Here is an 18,957-nt window from a genome sequence, read left to right as displayed (position 1 = left end):
TTTAGAATAAAACTTTAGGACTCAGTTGCAGACTTGTTAAGACAGAGATTCTTCTTGCGCACTTCGACTGACTGGTTGTCTGACTGACTGTCTGCCACATACCAGAGTACAGTTCAAGAGTTCAGTTAATTCATGAACTCTGTCGGGGCACCACACCCAGCCAACGGCACATTAAAGCCTCCTGCAGGAGTGTGTGTGTGTGTTTGTGCTGTTGTGTCCTCATGCATTAGTGACTCTACAGTATGTGTGGAAGTGTTTGAGTTCAAGCTCCTCCACACGCCAGTCCACCCACACAGGTGTTTTCACTTATTGTGCCTGATTGGACCTTCATGTATAGGTGTGGACTGACAGTTCTTGTCATTCTTCTGTTGTAAATATGAAACCTTTGGCATTCTCACCACCTGCGTCCTCTGTTTACAGCGGTGTCAGAAGAGGAGTGTCTTGAAGCATTCAGTTCTTTCAGCAGAAACATTTCAAATGTAGTTTTTTGTAGGTTTTAGGTGTTTGAGGCCTGAAAATCACTTCTAAATGTGCACAGAGATGAGAGCTGCTGCAGCAAAAAAATATAAACTGTGTACAAGGATGGGAGGAACGTAATGGAAACACTAAGAAATCATAGATGCATCCCTAATCTTACTCAAGTTCCTCACTCCTGTCCTGAACAAGTGAGGAGGGATCTCTGAGGAGCCATGAATGAGGACACACAAAAGCAGCCTTCCTATAAGACTTTCAGCTGAATGCCATGATGTAGAAATCCACTGACACCAACTCTTTTCCTTGAGTCTCTCCATGTATCCTCGCTGAGATGCAAGGAAAAGATGCAAGTGAGGTCCACTAACTATGGCTGCAGTGAATGAGTACAGCTGTGACATCAGGAGGGCAGCAAACACATAGTTTTTAATGAAAAAAACAGAAACTAGAACAGAACAGAAGGACAAGAAGCCTGAGTTATTAGAGAAGTATCGGGTGGGTGTGTTTTACAGGGGAAATCCATGCCTCAAGTCTTTTTGCAATTGATCTTTATAAATATAAAGAGGAAGCAACACCAGCACAAGAACAAGTTTGTGTTCTTGTTGGTAAAAAGTCACTAAACAATTCAAATGCATGGAATTAAACCATGACACAAACCTGCAAAGTATCCAAGCACATTTTATTTTCTTTGATATTCTTGAAACTGCCTTACAGAATTCATGAAAAATCACCTTTAACTTCCATTGGACATCATAAAATTGTTGTGCCCCTAGATCCGATCCCACCCTACATGGTCAAGAACTGTTTCCAGCCATCTGCACTCCTCCCTCATCTCTAAAATACTCAATACCACCTCATCTCCACCGACCTGTTCGAACCGTTTCAATCCAGCTTCCGTTCTCAACATAGAACAGAAGCAACCCTCCTTAATGTCACCAACGACCTCCACAGATTCCGGCCACCTCAGCATCCTCATCCTCCTGTTCCTCACTGCAGATTTTGACACCATCGACCACTCCATTCCTCTCCCACACCTTGAATCCTCCCTCAACATCATTGGCACTGCCCTCTCCTGGTTAAAATCATATCCCACAAACAGACAACAGTTCATCCATATCAACAACTGCATCTCCTCCACCGGTTCTTTGTCCCAAGGCATCCCCCAGGGTTCAGTGCTTGGTCCATTCATCTTCATCCTCTGCATGCTTCCCCTTGGCAACATCAAACGTCGCCATGTTCTCTGCTTCCACCGTTACGCTAACAACATCCAACTCTACATCTCCACCAAATCCATCACAACTGCCACTCACTCCACACCCACCAACTGTCAAATCCTGGATGCCATCACAGCAACATGTTCATCAAATCACCAGAACTGCCTTCTTTCACCAAAAAAAACATGGCCTGTCTCGGAACTATCACTATCCTTCTCTGCTTCAGAGACCCTGATCCACGCCTTCATCACGTCCAGAATTGACTATTGCAACAGCATCCTCTACGGCACACCATCCAAACTCTTGAATAAACTCCAATACGTCCAGAACTCTGCTGCTTGCCCGCTCAACTACACCTGCACCCATGACCACATCAACCCCGTCCTCCAGAACCTCCACTGGCTCCCTATCCCACAACGGATCCAATTCAAAATACCCCTCCTCACTCCCAAAACATCCACAGCCAGTTTCTGTGTGAAATAAGTGAAGGCTACAGAGTCTTGTATAATGTGTAAATGCATGTAAACTGATGCTCACTCAGACTGCGTGTTGTTGGTCATTATAAGTTGTAATGTTCATTAAAAAGTTGTCTGCAGCAGCATGAAACTGATGAACTGAGGAGTTTAGGGTGTGAAAACCCGCCTGTATGGTAACACATCATTACTTACAGAACTTAACACCATCTTAACAAGCTCAAAAAGAAGAAGTACATTATAAAACCCTAAAACAGCAGACTCTACGCTATTGGAGGAGTAAAACAGTTGGTCTCCAGTTACAACCCCTGATTTCAGACTGCTGATGGACTGTCTGCTCTGAGCAAGATGAGGAAAACATCCAAAGAGCCTGCAGTTACCTTTATCGATCACAATGTTTATATGTCTACAGGTAAGATTTATTACAACTTAATTATTTACAAGGTAATCATCCTTTTATCCAACTTTACATTTATTCAACATGTCATTCAACAAGAAGGTGTTCGGGGGGATGCTGGGTTTACAAAGTCTATGACTTCAACATCAAAGTTGGCACACCATGTCCCATGTGTGGTCGAGTTGAGGCAGCTGAAACACTTTGGTTGAAGTAAAGGGTTTATTTTTTAGATATTGGGTTGAAATTTGTACATCCCAGAAACTCTACCGAGGATTTTTGACTTATCAATACCTCCACTTTGTTTCAACCAAATTTAATTCTGTGTTGTAATAATCTAGTTATTTTTGTCTTGAAGTGAAGAAAAAAAAAAACATTTTGACGGCATTATTTAATTTTCTTTTTTCATGTTAAAGTGTAAATTTTTATTGTAAATGTGAAAAATGAAGATACATTATATATCATTTAATATTTTTTAAAAGCAAATCTTTCTTACTTTTCACTGGCCTTATTATAACATTCAAGTCATTTGTAGACTTGTAGTTCTCGAGACTGGTCTTGGTCTCAAGACCAGTCTCAAAACCACTTTTTTGTGGTCTTGTGGTCTTGTCGCGGTCTCAACAGTCTTTGGTCTCGGTCTTTTCTCAGTCTCGGGTCTCTTGGTCTCGCAATGTCTCGGACTGGCCGAGCGCTCTCGAAGGGATTTGTAACCTATAATATCCAGGCAGGCACAGTTTTTTTTTTTTTTTTGATATCATTATACGCCCCATTCAAGTGGTACCAATCACATGCATTTTGTGAACAAGACAGCATTGGCGCTCGTCCTCTCATGCCCCCCCCTCTAAAGCACGGTCACGGATCCATGGAGGAGGGCGCAAAATGTCTGCGAATTCATCAGTTGTCAGGTTTGATTTTATAAACCATAAAGAGTTCGTTTCCCACACAACAAAGACGAAGAAGCATTCTGCAATATGTACATTTTGCAAAGCGTGTTTAACAGAGACGGTACGGTATGCTATGGTGTTGCTGCACAGTCTGCCAATCCGTGAGAGCACACACACACACACACACACACACACACACACACACACACACATGCTTGCTCCCTCTCGTGCCTACATGATCAACATGCAATGCAGCCTTATTTTATTATTATATATTTGATGTCATTATGCCTGTAGTTGAAATAATACAATCTCATATTTATACTAAGCAGCTGAACCCAGTATGGTGCTTATGTTCTACAACTCATGCAAAATGGCAAAAAAACTAGTTTTCTATTTTGGTCTCGGTCTCGGTCTTGAGCTGAACTAGTCTTGGTCTTGACTTGGTCTGTCTTGGTCTTGATACTCTCTGGTCTTGGTAGTGTCTTGGTCTCGGTTTAGGCGGTCTTGACTACAAGTCTAGTCATTTGATTGGTGTTTTTTTTTGTTTTACTGCGTCGACATAATGGTTTTTCTATTTTTGTGTGATACCTATTGAGTCAGTTTTCCATTTTGGTGAGGGAATTTGCAAGTCACAGTACATCTTGTAATGGCTGTAACAGTAATATTGTTTGCTGTGGATACTTTGCTCAATATTATTATCAATATTATTCTGATTATGCTTGATTCCAATCTGGCAGCAAATAGTTACAATTGATCGTTAGATCCATCTTTATCTTTGTCATTTTCATTTTCATCCAGTCTGCTTAACACTGAATTGCTACTGTAAATATAACTCAGTGTGGATGTTGCTTTTTAAATTTTTTTACACTTGACTTCGATTATTTGACTGTTTCAGATGAGATTGAGGAAGAAGATGACTACATTAACTCAGACGAATGCACCGTGGACAACATGCCACCCACTTCAGGTACTTTATGAACACAATTACCAAATTTTATTTGATTAATCTTTACAGAAACAGATTGTGGTGTACGTCAATAATAATAAATGTGATTGACAATGTGGTAACAATGAAGGCTGCAAATGGGAAAAATTTGTACTTAAATCTACAAAAAACACATTTGGCTGTTATATCCTATCTTTACGGTGATTCAACTGAATTCTGACAGGAAAACAGCTGTCAGAAAAGAAGATTCCTCCCTTTGTTCAGGCTTTTTTACCAGTAGCAGTGTGTTGGGGGATACTGTTGATCATCATGGCTCTCCGTATCTACTGTGAGTATAAAGCCAACAGTTATTTTGTGTTGTCTGTAAGCAAAGCATCACAGGAGAAGATAGATATAAATCTTAAATATATTTATGTACGTGTTATCCTGCCTTCACACGAGGCAGGAGTTGTTGTCTTGTTCATGTCATTTATGGATTGTATCATTGATTTAAAGCTGCCCTGAAAACAAATTCCTCCAGACCAACACCCATCTGTTTTTTTTCATATTGTAGTTACCTCTGTCATTTCCACCAAGCTGAGCGAGCAGATGAACTATTCAGAGGAAGCTGACAAATACATCAAACGTGTCTCCAACCTTTCTTCAATCGATGACAACTTGGAGAGGGACCCCAGCATTCTGAGAGACCAGATAGACAAAATGGCTCGAGCTTATACTGTCTTACAGACAAAGATCACGACCCTGAGTGGAGAAAAAGAACAGCTGACAGCAGAAAACCAGCAGGTGAAAGCGGAAAACCAGCAGGTGAAGACGGAAAACAGGCAGGTGAAGGCGGAAAACCAGCAGGTGAAGACGGAAATCCAGCAGGTGAAAACGGAAAACCAGCAGGTGAAAGCGGAAAACCAGCAGCTGAAGGCAGAAAACCAACAGGTGAAGACAGAAAACCAGCAGGTGAAGACAGAAAACCAGCAAGTGAAGACGGATAACCAGCAAGTGAAGGCGGAAAACCAGCGTGTGATGGTGGAAAACCAGCTGGTCAAGACAGAAAACCAGCAGGTGAAGGCGGAAAACCAACAGGTGAAGACAGAAAACCAGCAGTTGAAGACAGAAAACCAGCAAGTGAAGACGGAAAACCAGCAGGTGAAGACAGAAAACCAGCAGTTGAAGACGGAGAACCAGCGGATGGTGGCGGAAATCAAGCAGATGAAAGCAGAAAACCAGCAGATGAAGACTGAAAACCAGCAGGTGAAGGCGGAAAACCAGCAGGTGAAGGCAGAAAACCAGCAGGTGAAGGCAGAAAACCAGCAGGTGAAGACGGAAATCCAGCAGGTGAAGACAGAGAACCAGCGGGTGAAGACGGAAAACCAGCAGGTGAAGGCAGAAAACCAGCAGGTGAAGGCAGAAAAAGAACAGGTGAAGGTGGAAAACCAGCAGGTGAAGACGGAAAACCAGCAGGTGAAAGCAGAAATCCAGCAGGTGAAGGCGGAAAACCTGCAGGTGAGGTCAGAAATCCAGCAGGTGAGGGCAGAAAACCAGCAGGTGAAGGCAGAAATCCAGCAGGTGAGGGCAGAAAACCAGCAGGTGAGGGGAGAAAACCAGCAGGTGAAGGCAGAAATCCAGCAGATGAAGGTGGAAATCCAGCAGATGAAGACAGAAAACCAACAGGTGAAGACGGAAAATTAACAGGTGAAGACGGAAAATCAACAGGTGAAGACGGAAAACCAGCAGATGAAAACCGAAAATCAACAGGTGAAGACGGAAAACAGACAGGTGAAGATGGAAAACCAGCAGATGAAAACGGAAAACCAGCAGGTGAAGGCCGAAATCAAGAGGCTGAAATTGTTGTTGGAGGGGTTCCAATCTACAACACAGGTTCCAGAAACAATGACATCCTCAAATCGGTACTGGCATTGAATGAGGTTGATGGTGAAGTCACCTGATTGGATCTATTAGAACGACTATTGTTGTCATAATTACTATTGTCTCACAGTCTCTCTCTCAGACAGACGAGGTGTTCATAAACATGGTTAAATGTCATATTTTATCAGAGAAGCTTTATATATGCTTTTATGACACATATGTACTAATGGGTAAAAAAATGTCTCTCTAACAAAGACGGACTACTTTGTGGGGTTCCTCAGGGGTCCGTTCTCGGACCATTATAATTCCTTCAGTGTGTTAATAATTTGTCTAAATGTCTCAAATATACTAAATCTTCAAATGTTTGCAGATGACACAACCCTATTAGTCTACTGGAAACCCCTATATGGCCCATACTAAACCCAGAAATGTTGTTCCTATGAACTTTTATTATTATAATGTCATCTATAGGTTTAGCAGATGAGATTAAGCTTGGTTGCAAAAAATTGCATGTTGGGCAATTTGTGTAATTAGCATAATGACATTATTAAGGGGAGACACTACAGATGAAGAATAGGGACATTTTTTAAACTAATATATCACCATGAAACCTCCCTAGTTGATTACTTACATTAAGATAGTTTTTTTTTGTATTATGAGTTTTCTAAAATTATATGTTTAAATATGCAAATGAGGGATTATCCAATTAAATATACGCTAATTTGCATACATTTCCAGAACATTGGATAAAGCCAGGTTCAAAATTCCTGTTTCATTTTGTTGACATATTATAGCCAAAGGTTTCGACAGAGGGACATTTGGATATCTCTTTTTATCACTCCATAAATTTGGATGTTTTCTTTCCCCTAGTCTGAAAGAAGACATGTTATGGAAGCAAAATAACCTCAAATCTCAAAATTGACAGCGCATAAAAAATCACGGTTTTGCCTGCCATGCTTCCCCTTAATCACGAGAAACTGAAAATGGCTATAATTTTGCTTCTAGTTAGCTTCGAAGGTGATCTAAGAGTCTAAGTCCGTGTTTGTGATATCCAGAAATCCCAACGCGCTGAATGTTTCATAACCCCCCTCCTCCACCCTTCAGAATTTTGATCCTGGATTTATCTAATGTTTAGATTTATGCTCTGGAAATGTATGCAAATTAGTGCATATTTAATTAGATAAGGCCTCATTTGCAAATTAAACATGTAATTTAAGAAAACTCATAATACAAAAAATAATTGTCTTAATGTAAGTAATCAACTAGGGAAGTTTCATGGTGATACACATTAGTTTAAAAAATGTCCCTATTCTTCACCTGTAGTGTCTCCCCTTAATTAGCTCATTATGCAAATACTTAAATTATTCTCAAATTGCCCAACATGCAACTCTTAGCAACCAAGTTGAATTTCATCCACTAGGCCTATAGATTACATTTCAATCATTAAAGTTTATAGGAAACACGTTTTCAGGGTCCAAGAAATTTCCATTAGACTATATAGCTTTCACTCGCTCAATGTTCAACTCACTGATAAGGATGCTAATTTGAGTTTACGGTTGGAGGGAGAGTACCACTGAATAAAACACATGAATACAAATGCCAGAATTCTCAAAAGGGCATTTAAAAAATAAAATAAAATAAAATAAGTTAAATTGTGAAAAACAATTGTGTTAAAGTGGAGGTAAGGTGATTCTTTTTAAATTTCTAATTATGCAGTAACTTTTCTTGTTTTGGCAAAGTACAGTTCTTCTTTAAAATGTTAGAAAAGACGTTTTTAAGAATATTTAACTGATCTTTTGTAACAACTTTTATACTTTGTGTAATGATCCATACATTCATGTTTTATCTGTTTCACTCGAAGTGATACTGTATGCGCATTTACTGTTGCTCAGGAGTTGATACAACTTATTTTGATATTATCTTTGTTATTATCATTGTTTTTTGAGATATTGTTTTACTAAGAGTTTACCGTTACCTTCATATTATGTCATGTCATGTTAAGTTTTGTGTGACTTCTATAACTTTCCTGCCTCTTCCCTTGTTGTATATTATGTTTTTATCCTTTCCCTTTTTAGGGTATTATTCAAATGGTGTGAAAATAAAATGTAATAAAATATATCGCAGTTATGATTTTTGGTAATGAAAACGCTGGGAAATTTTGACGACCGCCCACATGAAATGGAAGCGTAATATATTGAGCTCAAGTTCAACATCTCAGAAGTGAAGCGTAATGTGTGAACATCCAAACATCCAAACATCCATTTGATCCCAGAATGCATTTCTATCTCAGAAAGCTATGTTACCTGAAAAAAAAGCTGCCTTTGGAAAAATAATTACATTCAAGTGTTGCCGACACCAACTTTCACTGTGCATTTCCCTGAAGTCTGACAAACATGCTGAATCCATTTCCTTCCTCAGAAACAGAGAAACAGAATCCACAGACAGTTCAAGAGTTCAGTTAATTCATGAACTCTGTCGGGGCACCACACCCAGCCAACGGCACATTAAAGCCTCCTGCAGGAGTGTGTGTGTGTGTTTGTGCTGTTGTGTCCTCATGCATTAGTGACTCTACAGTATGTGTGGAAGTATTTGAGCTCAAGCTCCTCCACACGCCAGTCCACCCACACAGGTGTTTTCACTTATTGTGCCTGATTGGACCTCTGTGTATAGGTGTGGGTTGAGACTGACATGTAAATGTTAAAACTTTGACATTCTCACCACCTGCGTCCTCTGTTTACAGCAGTGTCTGAAGAGGAGTCTCTTGAAGCATTTGGTTCTTTCAGCAGAAACATTTCAAATGTATTTTTTGAGTTTTTTTCATTGTTTTAGAGGTTTTAGGTGTTTGTACACATTTAGAAGTGATTTTCAGGCCTCAGAGATGAGAGCTGCTGCAGCAAAAATATAAACTCTGTATTAGGATGGGGAGGAATGCAATGGAAACACTGACAAATCATAGATGCATCCCTACCCAGATAGCAAAACGTGATTGAATCAACATAGAGATATTGTCAGGCTGAAAGTGATCGCTATGATCAACATTGAAATAAAGTTGAATTTCCAATCACTTCTGACAATGAATCAAACTTTATCTATGATATGATCAACATTAAAAGAATGTAGAATTGAATCAACATTGATTCAACTATATACATTGATTCAAGGTTATTATTAAAGGGCCATTTCAACACTTTTCAACCTTCCTTTGAAAGTTTTTAATATGCCTCATTAAAACCCCCTTTGGTTGGCTATTTCAATTATTTTTAAGAAACCAAGGTTGAGAACAGCTGCTTTACTGCATGCTCTATGAACAAAAAACCCCCCAACAAAACAGACCATTGTTCAATAAGTTATTCATTAAAATATTCAAAAGCAATTACACTTTTGTACTTTTTTTTTTTTAGCACACACCTTTTCATCTTGTAAGGTTTCCTACCTGGCTTAGGTGGAGAATTATCTATTTGCCCTTAAACTCCAGGGGACACAAACATGACAAATGTCCTTCAGAAATAAGACCACAGTTCAACTTGAACAAACATCTTAATGAATTATCTGGCTACCTTTGCCCTGAAAATCCAGGGGACACAAAAATTACAAGTAGGACCCCAGTTCAACATTAACTGAACATAAGAGCATAGTAGCTTTAAATATTCAACTCATTTGCCCTTCTAAGTCTTCGCCTTTTCTTTTCTTGGTACCCCGCCTCCTCTCAGGTGCATAACGCAGCCACTTCTGCAGTGCATCCCTGTACTGCAATTCTGTCAACTTGCGGTCAAATTGATGAGCAGCCTCTGAAACAACAAGAAAGAAAAAAAAAGAATATATAAAAAATATCTTTATTCAAAAATTACAAAAAAATTATGTTGCTATATACTGTACAAAGCAACAACAACCCCAAAAGGGGTTTCCAGATTGAAAGGTATAGTTACATATAGGGGTTCTAAATGGGTTAAAAATCCATATAAAATGCAATGTGTACAATGTTTTATGGTACAGTATGAAGGCCCACAGCCTCATACTAAGGATGCCCAGATTGATTAGCCATCGAATGACATCATTTGAGATCGGCTGGCATGTCTGGTGTTAAAAAAATTAAATAAAAAATGTGATGAGAATTTCTTCGTTAACTCACCTTTATAGCCTCGGGGAGGGTCATGGTGATTGCCAGCAAAGTAAAAAAAAAAGGACAATCAAATTATTCAAGAGGATTTCACTTAGAGTACAAGAGGAAAAGCTTGGATACAAGCTTGGTGTCATGTCTCGACCCATGTGATGTTTTGTCTGGCGTTCTCACCTCTTCTCTTGTTTCTGATTTCCCCCCCTTTCCTGCTCGGTTGGTTTCGTCCTCCCCTCTGATTGTGTGGCTCGCTCTGATTACCTTCACCTGTTGTGTGCTTGTGTGCATATTTAGGTCCTGTGTGTCCTCTGGTCGTTGCCAGTTCGTCTTGTTTGCCCCCGTGCACAGCGTCCCAGCCTTTCGTTCCAAGAAGCCTTCTAGTGTTTATCGTTACCGACCTTCGCCTGTCTGCTCTTCGACCTGCCTTTGCCTGATCCCTGCCTGCTTTGTTCACCTCCGCTGACTGACTACACGCCTGCCGACCTCTCCGCCTTGCCTGACCCCTGCCTGGTTTGTTTGCCTCCGCTGACTGCCTTCACGTGTACCGAACCCTCTGCCCTGCCTGTCCTCTATTGGAACTGTTTATCGGCCCTGGCCGACCAGTGAACTTGTTTTGCTTCCTGTTCCAAGTAAAGACTATTGCCTGAACTACATCCTGTGTGTGTCGTACTATTGGGTCCAAACTCTTGTTGTGTCTGCCCTGGTCCTGATACTTGGATGTATATGTTTTAAAGTTTATATAGAGTGGCAGTAGCTAGAAGTTCAAATATTTCAGTCTTTAATAGTGTCACATTACTGTATGTCATGGCGCCATAGCGAAGGCACAGCAACTATTGAGTGATAGCTAATAAAATAATTACAAATGTATCAAAACCTCTTGACACATGGACAACGCACATACCATTCCTTACTTGTCCAGTATGGTGCCCTTGTGAAATTGATTCAAATAAACCTAATTAGTCAAGGTAAAATAACTTATGATATTGTGCCAACGCAAACAGCTCCTTGCAAAATAGGGAGACACCGAATAAACAGACTTTAGGCACAATAATTCACAAAGTTAACATTTAGTCAAACGATGACAGTCAGGTGATGGTATCTGAATGGGACAATAAATTGTATTCCATGAGGACTTACCAGTTTGTCTCACACACAGAAGGACAAAGTTTATTTGCCTTTGTGAAGGACCTGTTCAGTTAGCTGACCGTCGACCGACACGCCTCTGCTCTGCGCCGCTGGCTTATCCATTCACATTGGTTCAGATCTCCAATAATACAGCCCTGATACTACCTCCAGAGGCGTATCAGGCCCGAAGCGAAATTTCGTCCCTCGCCGCCTCCGAGAGACTGACGGAGGATGGGGGCAGGGAATTGCTGTACTAAAGCCGCACCCAAAATCCAGTGTGAATGGGGCTAATTAAAACAATGTCACTTCATTGTAGGGCATTTCAACATTGAAAAATCATCATTTATACTACATTGATTCAACAACAGTTTTTTGAACTTTTAAATGGTAACTGTAATTAAACATTGAATCAACATAGATTTTTCAACCTCAACCAAAAATAACCAATCTGACCAAAATCCAACATTCAATTAATGTCTTTTGCTATCTAAGTAGTCTTGCTCAAGTTCCTCACTCCTGTCTTGAACAAGTGAGGAGAGATCTTTGTAGAGCCACGAGTAAGGAAACACACAAGCAGCCTTCCTAGAAGACTTTCAGCTGAATGCCATGATGTAGAAATCCACTGCCACCAAATCTGGCCTGGTTTTCTTGAGTCTCTCCATGTATTCCCGCTGAGAAGCAAAGAAAAGATGCAAGTGAGGTCCACTAACTATGGCTGCAGTGACTGAGTACAGCTGTGACATCAGGAGGGCAGCAAACACATATTTTATAATGAAAAAAACAGAAACTAGAACATAACAGAAGGAAAAGAAGACTGAATTATTAGAGAAGTATCAGGTGGGTGTGTTTTACAGGGGAAATCCATGCCTTGAGTCTTTTTGCAATAAACCTATCTTTAAACATATAAAGAGGAAGCAACACCAGCACAAGAACAAGTTTGTGTTCTTATTGGTAAAAAGTCACTGTAATGTATGAAATTAAACCATGACAGAAACCAAGCAAATTTTATTTTCTTTTATGTTCCTGAAACTGAGTCCAACAACTTCGAGACAAGCGTCACAGAATTCATGAAAACTCACATTAAACTTCCATTAGACATCGTAAAATAAGCCCCACTTTTGCCCTGGACCTCCAGCCATCTCCTCCCTCATCACAAGTACAGTATTGTTTTATTATGCTGCCTTTTAACCTTGTTTCTTATTGTTACAAGCTGTAAGAATAAAAGGAACAAAAGTTGTCTAAATGACTAATTTCTGTGTGAAATACATGAAGGCTGCAGAGTCTTGTACCCCGTCTAGAAAGAGGGAAGAAAAAATAACGAGCAAATTCACGGACAGACTACAAACTGATGGTCACTCAGAGTTTGGGATGGGAAATCCCGCCTGTATGGTGACACAGCATTACTTACAGAACCTAAAACCACCTACACAAGCTCAAAAAGCAGAAGTACATTATAAAAATGAAACACAGCAGACTCTACGCTATTTGAGGAGTAAAACAGTTAATCTCCAGTTACAGCCCTCATTTCAGATTGCTGGTGGACCGTCTGCTCTGAGCAAGATGAGCAAAACATCCAAAGAACCCGCAGTTACCTTTATCGATCACAATGTTTATATGTCTACAGGTAAGATTTATTACAACTTAATTATTTACATGGCAATAATCCTTTTATCCAACTGTACTTTTATTCAACATGTCCAAAGAAGGTGTTTGGGTGGGATGTTGGGTTTACAAAGTGTGTGACTTCAACACCAAAGTTGGCACACCATGTCCCATGTGTGGTCGAGTTGAGGCAGCTGAAACACTTTGGTTGAAGTAAAGGGTTTATTTTTTAGGTATTGGGTTGAAATTTGTACTTGACCTCCCAGAAACTCTACCAATGAATTTTTACTTATCTATACCTCCACTTTGTTTCAACCGAATTTAATTCTGTGTTGTATTAATCCAGTTATGTCACATCTAGAGGTTAATTTTGTCTTGAAGTCAAGAAAAAAAACAACACATTTTGACGGCATTATCTGATTTCCTTTTTTCATGTTAAAGTGTTAATTTTTATTGTAAACGTGAAAAATGAAGATATAGCATATATCATTTAATATTTTTTTAACAGCAAATCTTTCTTACTTTTCACTCGTCTAATTATAACATTCAAGTCATTTGATTGGTGTGATACCTATTGAGTCAGTTTTCCATTTTGGTGAGGCAATTTGCAAGTCACAGTACATCTTGTAATGGCTGTAACAGTAATATTGTTTGCTGTGGTTACTTTGCTCAATATTATTATTGATATTATTTTGAATATGCTTGATGGCAGCAAATAGTTACAATTAATCGTTAGATCCATCTTTATCTTTGTCATTTTCATTTTCATCCAGTCTGCTTAACACTGAATTGCTACTGTAAATATGCCTCAGTGTGGATATTGCTTTTTAAATTTTTTTGTATTTGACTTCGACTATTTGACTGTTTCAGATGAGATTGAGGAAGAAGATGACTACATTAACTCAGCCGAATGCACTGTGGACAACATGCCACCCACTTCAGGTATTTTATGAACACAATTACCAAATTTAATTTGATTAATCTTAACAGAAACCGATTGTGTTGTACGTCAATCATAATAAATATGTGACTGACAATGTGGTAACAATGAAGGCTGCAAATGGGAACAATTTGTACTTAAATCTGCACAAAAACACATTTGGCTGTTATATCCTATCTTTATGGTGATTCAAATGAATTCTGACAGGAAAACAGCTTTCAGAAAAGAAGATTCCTCCCTTCGTTCAGGCTTTTTCACCAGTAGCAGTGTGTTGGGGGATACTGTTGATCATCATGGCTCTGCGTATCTACTGTGAGTATAAAGCCAACAGTTATTTTGTGTTGTCTGTAAGCAAAGCATCGAAGGAGAAGATGGATATAAATCTTAAATATATTTATGTACGTTTATCCTGCCTTCACACGAGGCAGGAGTTGTTGTCTTTTTCATGTCATTCATGGATTGTATCATTGATTTGAAGCTGCCCTGAAAACAAATTCCTCCAGACCAACACCCATCTGTTTTTTTTCATATTGTAGTTACCTCTGTCATTTCCACCAAGCTGAGCAAGCAGATGAACTATTCAGAGGAAGCTGACAAATACATCAAACGTGTCTCCAACCGTTCCTCAACCGATGACAACTTGGAAAGGGACCCCAGCATTCTGAGAGACCAGATAGACAAAATGGCTCGAGCTTATACTGTCTTACAGACAAAGATCACGACCCTGAGTGGAGAAAAAGAACAGCTGACAGCAGAAAACCAGCAGGTGAAAGCGGAAAACCAGCAGGTGAAGACGGAAATCCAGCAGGTGAAAACGGAAAACCAGCAGGTGAAGACGGAAAACCAGCAGGTGAAGACAGAGAACCAACAGATGAAGACGGAAAACCAGCAGGTGAAGACGGAAATCCGACAGATGAAGACGGAAATCCAGCAGGTGAAAACGGAAATCCAGCAGGTGAAGACGGAAAACCAGCAGGTGAAGACAGAGAACCAACAGATGAAGACGGAAAACCAGCAGGTGAAGACGGAAAACCAGCAGGTGAAGACAGAGAACCAACAGATGAAGACGGAAAACCAGCAGGTGAAGACGGAGAACCAGCAGGTGAAGGCAGAAATCAAGATGCTGAAGTTGTTGTTGGAGGGGTTCCAATCTACAACACAGGTTCCAACAACAATGACATCATCCCATGGGAGCCGGCGTTTGAATGAGGTTGATGGTGAAGTCACCTGGTTGAATCTATTAGAACGACTATTGTTGTCATAATTACTATTGTCTCACAGTCTCTCTCTCAGACAGATGAGGTGTTCATAAACACGGTTAATGTCATATTTTATCAGAGAAGCTTTATATATGTTTTCATGACACACATGTACAAATGGGTTTGAAATGTCTTTGCAACAAAGACGGACTTCTCTGTGGGGTTCCTCAGGGGTCCGTTCTCATACCATTATAATTCCTTCAGTATGCTAATAATTTGTCTCAATGTCTTAAATATACTAAATCTTCAAATGTTTGCAGATGACACAACCCTATAGCTTTCACTCGCTCAATGTTCAACTCACTGATAAGGATGCTAATTTGATTTTAGGGACAGAGGGAGAGTGCAACTTAATAAAACACCAGAAATTCAGGCAAAAATGCAAGAATTTTTAAAAAGGCATTTTATTTTAAATCATATGTAAGTTTAATTGTGCAAAAACTATTCTGTTAATGTAGAGGGAAGGTGATTATTTTTTTTATTTCAAATTATGCAATAACTTTTCTTGTTATTGCAAAGTACAGTTCTTTAAAATGTTAGAAAATACTTTTAAGAATATTTAACTGATCTCTTGTAACAACTTTTATACTTTGTGTAATGATCCATACATCAGTGTTTTATCTGTGTGCTTAGTGTATGTGCATTTACTGTTGCTCAGGAGTTGATAAAATTCATTTTGATATGATCATCCTTATCATCGTTGTTTTTTGATATATTGTTTTACTAAGAGTTTAACATTACCTTCATAATTTGTCATGTTAAGTTTTGTGTGACTTCTATAAATTTCCCGCCTCTTCCTTTGTTGTATATTATGTTTTTATCCTTTCCCTTTTTAGGGTATTATTCAAATTGTGTGAAAATAGAATCTAATAAAATATACTGTAGTTATTATTTTTGGTTATTGAGAGGCTAGGAATTTTTGACGACCGCCCACATGAAATGGAAGCGTAATATATTGACCTTGTGCACTGCATTTCACAAACAACTCAAACGTTACATGTACGTCCATATTTATCTTGGCACATCTCCATGTAAGGCCTGAGCCATGAGTGTGCTGGTGGATGTGTGTTGTGCTGGTGGTAAGTCAAACCTAATGTGTGATTCAACTGACAAATGACAGGGCAGAGTTTTTCACCACGTCTCGAGTCGACATGTCACAATCTTGTCATTTCTAAGAGAATTATAGAGAACTATTGGTGTCACCCTCTTTAGTAGATTCACACTTTGCATTCAGAAATGTAATGTGCAACACATTTGGCGCTCTGAGGAGCTCAAAGGTGTCAAAAAATGTCAGAGTGAAAATCATGACCCCCTTACAAGTGATAATCCACAGAGCGGTTTCATGTAGGAACTATTTTCTATCTTCTGAACTACACCTGCCAACTGTTGTAACTTGTAGAAGGAAGTGTGTGTGTGCGTGTTTGTGTGTGCGTGTGTGTGTTATTGGCTCAACAATCAAAGAGTTCAAAGAGGCTGATGGAAGCAGTCAGCTACGGTTTGAAGAGCGACAACAAACAATCAAGCGCTGCTACTTATCCTGCACTTCACCACACACACACACACACACACACACAAAAGAGATAACACACAATTAAAGGCTTTGGGAAAATGACGGAGGGTTTGGCGCTCGTGCACATGCAGATGAAGACACAGTACATTCACACAATCACACACATTCAGGATCATCAGGCAAAGAAAATAAAGTCTAGAAACTGTCATTAAATACACGCATGATCACAAAATTGTCATTTAAAGTAATTCAAACAAAAACACGAGTGTGTGTAATGCAGTGTTTGTCAGTGTGTGTGGAGGCAGTCTGATCAGTGTGTTGTGTTAGAGACCCAAACAGAGATTTACGAGTGAACATGAACACACACACACACCGGGTCACGGTGGGGTCTGCGGCCGAGTCAAACGGGCCGCGGCTGCCTGCATTCCTGTACGGAGGTCTGTGTTGATACGTGCGTCGCAGCGCTGCGCGGCTGTCTGGGCTCCCAGCCTGCGAATCCAAACACGGTGGGGTCAGGACCTCGCTGTATTTGTTTAACGCCGAGATAGGTGTCACCGCGACGGGGTTACAGCGAAGCAGCGCCAGGCATAACTGGCTCCGGAATGACAACAAACACTGCCGGAGTGTTGTTCCGGATAATTTGCTGGTGTTTTCCCAAAGCCGGAGCTTAGCTGACAACACAGGACGTTTAACTCGATCAGTGTTCCGTTTTTTATCTGTTTTATTTTTCACATAACGTGTTGTTGTTGCCCTCACTGTTCCTCCACCCAAGAACTTAACCCGGTCCAGCTGAGCCCGGTCAGCCCCGGTTCTGTTTTAATAGCTTCCTTTCATCGGCTTTAAATTGTTTTGGTTGGCCGTCATAATTCAGCAGCCTCTTCAGATAACAAAGAACCGACATGAAAACAAAAAAGGACATGAACTGACAGCCACCCAACCAACGAACTCGCCCCGTTTGATGGAAATTTTATTTCAACTCGGCTTTTTTGTCGTTCTGCCGCATCTTTTGACTCCATGTGTGTAAATTACAGTAACATTACTACATACGGACAGATATAAGAACTCAGCTAGCAGAATAAATGCTGGCATTGTGCAGCTCTGCAAAACACAGATAAAGTAGAAACTTTAAGTTTCTTTAGATTTGAAGTTTAACCACTTGGTTCCTGTAAGACAAAGATCTAATTTCGGCTTCAAATTCTTGTGTTTGGCACCTCAACCACAGCTGGAAAATGTCTTGACGCCTCCCAACGTCTCATATGCATGTAATGTTGACACGATTGGTCACAGATTGTACACATTTGGTTTGTAATGTGGTCACAGGGTTGTTTGCACCCTCGATGCTTGGTCGAGCTCATGGTACCAACTTCAGTAGACGCTGTTTTGCTGTGAAGCACCAGAAATGTTTTGAAGAATTGGACAAAGAGGTGATAACCTTCTCAGGTGTGGCCACTTCCAGAAAACCGACATTGGTATACTTTCTGGTCGTGGTGAAGAATATGCTCCTCATAGAAAAAATAACATCAACCAAAGAGGAAACTTTTCCCAAATTTAAACATCTAACCACACCCCCCTCCGGTGATGTCATTATAGGTGTAGGTGTTTCAGTTTTGACAGGTGAACAAGTGATTGGAAACACTTCACAACAAAATCTCTATCACGTTGCATGTTTGCAACCAGAGCAGCAGAAACTGAATCCGACCTGAACCTGAACCGTCCTGAACCGAGCTTACATCACAGCTTCAGACCGACATTTTTTACAGTGTATCCGTCTGTCCCTGCTGTAAAAGCAGGGCAGACTGTCTGTGTGTCTTTGTGTCAGTGTTGTTGCTGAGTGCAGTGACCTGGGGTTACTCTCCCTCTCTGTTCCCGTTAGGGTAAATATCCCTCTATTAGCAACAAGTGGTCTGAAAGCTCTGATCCTCTCAGAGCTGCTGGCTGCTGGAAGCTTTTAGCGAGAGATAAAGAGAGAGCAGCTCCGTCTGTTCAACCCTCACAGAACCCAGAACCGAGGCACCGACTGGACCTGCAGAGTTTCAGCTACCGGTCGTTATGTTGATATTTAAACAGAGTATAGTTTCACGTAGCTAATGCCTGCAGACACACTATGTGAGACATGATGTGTGCAACACATCCACACCCTTTACTTTGTATGGAAGCCCACA

At 40.2% G+C, this 18,957-nt stretch overlaps 2 protein-coding genes across 2 annotated transcripts; both read left to right on the top strand.

The window, feature by feature from the left end:
* The first annotated feature begins 2,475 nt into the window (after window positions 1-2,475).
* LOC115596898 (flagellar attachment zone protein 1-like) lies at window positions 2,476-6,788 on the top strand. The gene is made up of 4 exons (XM_030442355.1): window positions 2,476-2,570; window positions 4,335-4,406; window positions 4,609-4,713; window positions 4,939-6,788. The coding sequence occupies exons 1-4, from the start codon at window positions 2,507-2,509 to the stop codon at window positions 6,066-6,068; spliced, it is 1,371 nt and encodes a 456-aa protein (XP_030298215.1). The 5' UTR covers window positions 2,476-2,506; the 3' UTR covers window positions 6,069-6,788.
* Window positions 6,789-12,989: 6,201 nt separating this feature from the next.
* Window positions 12,990-15,970, top strand: LOC115596956 (MORC family CW-type zinc finger protein 3-like). Its single transcript, XM_030442456.1, has 4 exons — window positions 12,990-13,108; window positions 13,957-14,028; window positions 14,234-14,338; window positions 14,563-15,970. The coding sequence occupies exons 1-4, from the start codon at window positions 13,045-13,047 to the stop codon at window positions 15,288-15,290; spliced, it is 969 nt and encodes a 322-aa protein (XP_030298316.1). The 5' UTR covers window positions 12,990-13,044; the 3' UTR covers window positions 15,291-15,970.
* Window positions 15,971-18,957: the final 2,987 nt, after the last annotated feature.

The sequence above is a fragment of the Sparus aurata genome, chromosome 15 (assembly GCF_900880675.1).
Source record: "Sparus aurata chromosome 15, fSpaAur1.1, whole genome shotgun sequence".
Classification (NCBI taxonomy): Eukaryota; Metazoa; Chordata; class Actinopteri; order Spariformes; family Sparidae; genus Sparus; species Sparus aurata.
This window is presented reverse-complemented; position numbering and strand designations above follow the sequence as displayed.

Bases quoted from the DNA above. Each gene is read 5' to 3' on its own strand.
- LOC115596898 (XM_030442355.1), top strand. From the start codon at position 2,507: ATGAGGAAAACATCCAAAGAGCCTGCAGTTACCTTTATCGATCACAAT. The intron at 4,407-4,608 runs GTACTTTATGAA...GAATTCTGACAG, and splicing joins CAACATGCCACCCACTTCAG to GAAAACAGCTGTCAGAAAAG. The intron at 4,714-4,938 runs GTGAGTATAAAG...TTCATATTGTAG, and splicing joins CATGGCTCTCCGTATCTACT to TTACCTCTGTCATTTCCACC.
- LOC115596956 (XM_030442456.1), top strand. From the start codon at position 13,045: ATGAGCAAAACATCCAAAGAACCCGCAGTTACCTTTATCGATCACAAT. The intron at 14,029-14,233 runs GTATTTTATGAA...GAATTCTGACAG, and splicing joins CAACATGCCACCCACTTCAG to GAAAACAGCTTTCAGAAAAG. The intron at 14,339-14,562 runs GTGAGTATAAAG...TTCATATTGTAG, and splicing joins CATGGCTCTGCGTATCTACT to TTACCTCTGTCATTTCCACC.